Source organism: Perca fluviatilis, chromosome 5 (assembly GCF_010015445.1).
Source record: "Perca fluviatilis chromosome 5, GENO_Pfluv_1.0, whole genome shotgun sequence".
NCBI classification, from domain to species: Eukaryota; Metazoa; Chordata; class Actinopteri; order Perciformes; family Percidae; genus Perca; species Perca fluviatilis.
Genome location: NC_053116.1, coordinates 40,799,342 through 40,806,094, shown reverse-complemented (window position 1 = coordinate 40,806,094; position 6,753 = coordinate 40,799,342). Strand labels below are relative to the sequence as shown.

General features: G+C 46.2%; 1 protein-coding gene across 1 annotated transcript in view; it reads left to right on the top strand.

Moving 5' to 3' along the window:
* LOC120559573 (myosin-7B-like) overlaps positions 1 to 6,753 on the top strand; it is a 59,176-nt gene that overhangs the window by 30,115 nt on the left and 22,308 nt on the right. Inside the window, exons 23-27 of the mRNA XM_039801396.1 lie at positions 1,106 to 1,276; positions 2,046 to 2,130; positions 3,250 to 3,492; positions 3,820 to 3,996; positions 5,295 to 5,440. Coding sequence (XP_039657330.1) covers positions 1,106 to 1,276; positions 2,046 to 2,130; positions 3,250 to 3,492; positions 3,820 to 3,996; positions 5,295 to 5,440 — 822 coding nt within the window. The remainder of the gene's footprint in view (positions 1 to 1,105; positions 1,277 to 2,045; positions 2,131 to 3,249; positions 3,493 to 3,819; positions 3,997 to 5,294; positions 5,441 to 6,753) is intronic.

The following is a 6,753-nucleotide window of genomic DNA, read 5'->3' as shown; positions in this document are numbered from 1 at the left end:
CTAGTTAGTGAACATATACGGTATTTATATACAGTAGAGAAAGCTCAGAAAGCCTTTTTTGTATACAAACACCAAATAAGAATGAAATAATTATACACTGTACCGTTTGAGAGAAACAGGTAAAAGAGCAAAGATACCAATATGTCCAGGTAAGATGTCTCAGGTTATGTACACAGCTATACAAAAAAAGTGAAAAACACTATATCTTTACAATAGTAAAACTGTGTTCTTACTGTTTTTCAGAAAGTAATGGAGGTGAAAGCAATGGAAACACCACATTCATTAGTATTTAGAGATGATGCAGACATCTAATGTGATGAAGAGAACTTGCCTCATGATGCTGGAGAGAGGCAGGATTAGTCACACTATTCGTTGGTACTGTTATGTACCTTTAGTTTTTTCCCCCAGTAATTCCAAAAATTACTAGAGACAAAATACTTTATTGAAGAAAACTGCTGATTTTCATTCCTTTTTGTTTATCTTATGTAAAAACTGGTATGCTATACAATCTATATTTTTTCCTTAAATAAACTGTTGAGTAGTGTCAAGTCACTCAAATTGTTCAAACTGTAAAGATCAGAAAGTTTGTAATTTCTGTATTGGTGTTTGACGCTAGTGTTTTTACCCTCAGTGTGTTCTGAGTGACAGTGTGTTCTGTGTGTGTGTGTGTGTGTGTGTGTGTGTGTGTGTGTGTGTGTTATCTCAGTGAGGCCTGTGCATAGTGTTTGGCTGCACTGAGCCTGTTTTGAGGTGTGTGTTAAGAGTTGTGTTGCTTTGAATGAGTTTTGCAGGTGATGTGAACTGTTTAACTCAGGTGACTGTAGGTAGTGCAGACTGGAGTTAGAGTTCTGCACACGTGACTCCAGTTGTGCCCACTGTTGTTTAGCAATCGGAAAAAACTGTAATATATCACAGCCATCAGCTTCACTCATATTGATGTCACAAATAATAGCGAAAACTGAGTAAAGGTCAGATACGCTTTTTTGACATTTTTTCCAATGTTTCTTTTGGGGGCCAGTAAAAATGTACTTCAGGCCGACCGTCCAGCTGACATTAACCCTAATGCTGAAGCGTGTTCCATGATGTGTGTCTCTGTGTTTCTCAGGGACGCGGTCTCGGTGATCCAGTTCAACCTGCGGGCCTTCTTCTCCGTGAGGACCTGGCCCTGGATGATGATGTTCTACAAGCTGAAGCCGCTGCTGAAGAGCGCCCAGGTGGAGAAACAGCTCGCCGCGCTCAACGACGAGTTCAACAAGTTAAAAGAGGCCTACGACAGGTCTGCTCTTTACCTTCTCATCTCCACGGTTACATCAGAGAGACTTCACACCAGGGGAGTCAAAGGCAGTATTACTAGGGAGAGAGAGAGAGAAGGAGAGGGGGAGGGGGAGAGAGACAGAGAGAGAGGAGAGGGAGAGGGAGAGGGAGAGGAGAGGGAGAGGGAGAGACACACAGAGGGAGACAGAGAGAGGGAGATAGAGAGAGAGAGGGAGAGGGAGAGAGAGAGGGAGAGACACAGAGAGAGGGAGAGAGAGAGAGACAGAGACACAGAGGGAGACAGAGAGAGGGAGAGGGAGACAGAGAGAGAGAGAGAGAGAGGGAGAGACACAGAGAGAGGGAGAGAGAGACAGAGACACAGAGGGAGAGAGAGAGAGAGGGAGAGGACAGAGAGAGAGAGAGAGAGAGGGAGAGACACAGAGAGAGGGAGAGAGAGAGAGACAGAGACACAGAGGGAGACAGAGAGAGGGAGAGGGAGACAGAGAGAGAGAGAGAGAGGGAGAGACACAGAGAGAGGGAGAGAGAGAGAGACAGAGACACAGAGGGAGACAGAGAGAGGGAGAGGGAGACAGAGAGAGAGAGAGAGAGAGGGAGAGACACAGAGAGAGGGAGAGAGAGAGAGACAGAGACACAGAGGGAGACAGAGAGAGGGAGAGGGAGACAGAGAGAGAGAGAGAGAGGGGAGGCTGGATTCGTCCCTTGAGTTTGAGATTGTTCTTTCTATCATCTGTCTGCTGCTCCGTGTTTTCTAACTCGTGTTTCTCCGTCAGGTCGGAGTTAAAGCGGCGAGAGGCGGAGGAGCAGCACGTGGTCCTGGTGGAGGAGAAGAAGGACCTGGCTCTGCAGCTCCAAGCTGTAAGTCTCAAACACTCAGGGTCTCACACACTCAGGGTCTCACACACTCAGGGTCTCACACACTCAGGGTCTACAACTCAGGACCCTATCCTGCACCCGGCTCAGCCCAAAGCCCGACCCAAGTGTCTCTGCTAGTTTAAGACCGACCCAGGTGTCAGTTTCCCGTCCAGCGCCCACGTCGTTTAAATAGGAAATGCACCTGCACCCATCTGTGGTCCTACAGGGAGGTGTGTTCAGGTGCATTCTGGGTGTGCTGGTCTTACAGGGAGGTGTGTTCAGGTGCATTCTGGGTGTGCTGGTCTTACAGGGAGGTGTGTTCAGGTGCATTCTGGGTGTGCTGGTCTTACAGGGAGGTGTGTTCAGGTGCATTCTGGGTGTGCTGGTCTTACAGGGAGGTGTGTTCAGGTGCATTCTGGGCGTGCTGGTCTTACAGGGAGGTGTGTTCAGGTGCATTCTGGGAGTATTGCTATCTTGAGGCAGCGGGAAGTGATCGTGCCATTGACCAATTAAAAACCTGGTCTAAAGTCAAAAACGCAGCATTTCATTGTTATTTTAACTAGGGATGCACTGAATCCAGATTTTTGGGGTTCAGCTGAATCCTGAATCCACTGGTTGAGATGGTGCTGACTCCTCCCATCCTCAGTCCATGAACCCAGTAAACACATGAATGAAGTAAACAGGGACTGTCCTTCCTTTGCTGTACCTGAAGTTGCTGCATTCTGGCTGCTGTCTGGAGATTCCTTCGTGCACAACTCGTATTCTTTCAGATGTTTCTAGACCAGATGTTGTAACAGCGGCCATGTTGTGTATAGTTTAGGGTCCTCGCCACCACCAGACCAATCAGCATTGAGCAGATTGAACATGTAGCTGGACTTGAATGGCCTTCTTTTGACTGAAAGTTCTGCCAGACAACAACTTGTACTGCTCACCAGATCCATGTCCACTTCCTCACAGCCTGCTGCATTGAACGCTCCACCTACGTAAACACCTTCCCGTAATCAACAGCGCCGTCACTACGGCGACCAGCGTAGCGCGCTGAGTGCAAGCGTAGGGTTCGGTTCCCTGGGAACAAATTCTGTCCCTCACTCTGTCCCATGTTTCTCCCTCTGTCTCCTCCAGGAGCAGGAGAACCTGTCGGATGCAGAGGAGCGCTGCAACCAGCTGATCCAGACGAAGATCTCCATGGAGTCAAAGCTGAAGGAGACGCAGGAGCGCCTGGAGGATGAGGAGGAGGTGACCCTCGCCATGACGTCCAAGAAACGCCAGCTGGAGGAGGAAGTGATGTCACTGAAGAGAGACGTGGACGACCTGGAGATGACGCTCGCCAAAGTGGAGAAAGAGAGACATGGAGCAGAGAACAAGGTACGTTAAGCATAACTCTATAAATCTATTCAGATATTACATTACATGTCATTTAGCTGACCCTTTTATCCAAAGCCACTTACAGTAGCTCTATATGTCAGAGGTCACACACCTCTGGAGCTACTAGGGGTTAAGTGCCTTGCTCAGGGACTCATTGGTTGATGTATCACAGTGGGAATTGAACTCAGTTCTCCCAAATCAAAGGCATGTGTCATATCCACTGCTCCATCAACACCACCACCCATATATATATATATATATATATATATATATATATATATATATATATATATATATATGTTTGTGTGTGTGTGTGTGTGTCTGCAGGTGAAGAACCTGTCCCATGAGATGTGTGTTCTGGATGAATCCATAGCGTCTCTGAGCAGAGAGAACTCGGCGCTGCAGGAAGCCCACCAGCAGGCGCTGATCGACCGCCAGGCGCAGGAAGACAAAGTCAACATGCTCGCCAAGGCCAAAGCTCGGCTCGAGCAGCAAGTCGACAACGTAAGAAAAGATCTCACCCAAGTGTCAAATGTAGAAATATTAAAGGTCCTATGACAGGCTGCTTTTTGGATGCTTTTATATAGACCTTAGTGGTCCCCTGATACTGTATCTGAAGTATCTTTTATATAGACCTTAGTGGTCCCCTGATACTGTATCTGAAGTCTCTTTTATATAGACCTTAGTGGTCCCCTAATACTGTATCTGAAGTCTCTTTTATATAGACCTTAGTGGTCCCCTGATACTGTATCTGAAGTCTCTTTTATATAGACCTTAGTGGTCCCCTAATACTGTATCTGAAGTCTCTTTTATATAGACCTTAGTGGTCCCCTAATACTGTATATGAAGTCTCTTTTATATAGACCTTAGTGGTCCCCTAATACTGATCTAGTCTTCTTTTATATCCTTGTGTCCCCTAATACTGTATCTGAAGTCTCTTTTATATAGACCTTAGTGGTCCCCTATTACTGTATCTGAAGTCTTATAGTAATGGCCCTTTACTGTATCTGAGTCTCTTTTATATAGACCTTAGTGGTCCCCTAATACTGTATCTGAAGTCTCTTTTATATAGACCTTAGTGGTCCCCTAAACTGTATCTGAAGTCTCTTTTATATAGACCTTAGTGGTCCCCTATTACTGTATCTGAAGTCTCTTTTATATAGACCTTAGTGGTCCCCTAATACTGTATCTGAAGTCTCTTTTATATAGGCCTTAGTGGTCCCCTAATACTGTATCTGAAGTCTCTTTTATATAGACCTTAGTGGTCCCCTAATACTGTATCTGAAGTCTCTTTTATATAGACCTTAGTGGTCCCCTATTACTGTATCTGAAGTCTCTTTTATATAGACCTTAGTGGTCCCCTAATACTGCTATCTGAAGTCTCTTTTATATATAGACCTTAGTGGTCCCCTATTACTGTATCTGAAGTCTCTTTTATATAGACCTTAGTGGTCCCTCATATACTGTATCTGAAGTCTCTTTTATATAGACCTTAGTGGTCCCCTAATACTGTATCTGAAGTCTCTTTTATATAGACCTTAGTGGTCCCCTAATACTGTATCTGAAGTCTCTTTTATATAGACCTTAGTGGTCCCCTAATACTGTATCTGAAGTCTCTTTTATATAGACCTTAGTGGTCCCCTAATACTGTATCTGAAGTCTCTTTTATATAGACCTTAGTGGTCCCCTAATACTGTATCTGAAGTCTCTTTTAGACCTTAATGGCTCATGCTATCCCTGTCAGCTTTTGCTGCTACCTTTTGCCGCTCGCTGACAGCCCCCCCCCCCTCTCCTCCCTGCAGGTAGAAAGTTCCTTGGAGCAGGAGAAGAAGGTGCGTGTGGATCTGGAACGAACCAAACGGAAGCTGGAGGGGGATCTGAAGCTGTCCCAGGCCTCAGTGAGGGAGCTGGAGAGCCAGAAGGAAGAGCTGGACGAGAGACTCAAGAAGTAAGAAAACACATGTGGGCTGCGATGTGATTTAACCGTTTGGATTTAAGCTGATTGGTCGATTTAAGTGGTAGCATTTCTGCCTGCATGAGGAGACCATTTCTCCACAAGGACGAAGCTCAAATTAGGCCGACCTTACTCCAAACGAATATTCAAGTGGCTCCTCTGTCTCAGACTAATGTCTGATAATATCTGAATGAACTCCTGAGAGTCCTGCTCCGTCGTTTGGTGTAAGGTCATAAAACTGCTGGATGACTCGCTTAAGAAAGGTTGGAAATCAGAAACTTTTCTCCACTTTTTGCACCCATTGGTTGTTGACAATGTTCACATGATTTAAGTTCACTACAAAGACTTACAACTTAGGATAATATCAAACATTGTCTGATTTGTTTGTTAACATTTAGGGCCCTGTTTTACCGATCTGAGGTCACGCTGTGGAGCGCCTGGTGCAGGTGTGTTTAGGGCGTGTCCAAATCCACTTTTGCTAGTCTGACGGCGGTAAAAAGGGTCTGTGTGCCGGGCGCCTGGTTCTAAAGGGTTGTTCTTAGTGTCTTCATTAATCAGAGGTGTGTTTTGGGCGTAACATGCAATCAACCAATCAGAGATCATCTCCCATTCATCAACCAATCAGAGATCATCTCCCATTCCCTTTAAAAGCCAGGCGCGTTTGGACCTTGGAGCATTGCTGTTATGATGGAGGATTAGCACCGTAATATTTTTATTTGTAATCTTCTGCATGTGTGTGTGTGTGTGTGTGTGTGTGTGAGCTGCTGTGCGCGTAGCAGTGCACGAGCCTAGGAGCATTTTACTAATGCTCTGTTAAAATAACAATGAAATGCTGCGTTATTGACTTTAGACCAGGTTTTTGTTGGTCAATGGCGCCATCACTTCCCGCTGCCTCAAGATAGCAATACGCCCAGAATGCACCTGAACACACCTCCCTTTAAGACTAGCACGCCCAGAATGCACCTGAACACACCTCCCTGTAAGACCAGCACGCCCAGAATGCACCTGAACACACCTCCCTGTAAGACCAGCATGCCCAGAATGCACCTGAACACACCTCCCTGTAAGACCAGCATGCCCAGAATGCACCTGAACACACCTCCCTGTAAGACCAGCATGCCCAGAATGCACCTGAACACACCTCCCTGTAAGACCAGCACGACCAGAATGCACCTGAACACACCTCCCTGTAAGACCAGCATGCCCAGAAGGCACCTGAACACACCTCCCTGTAAGACCAGCACGCCCAGAATGCACCTGAACACACCTCCCTGTAAGACCAGCATGCCCAGAATGCACCTGAACAC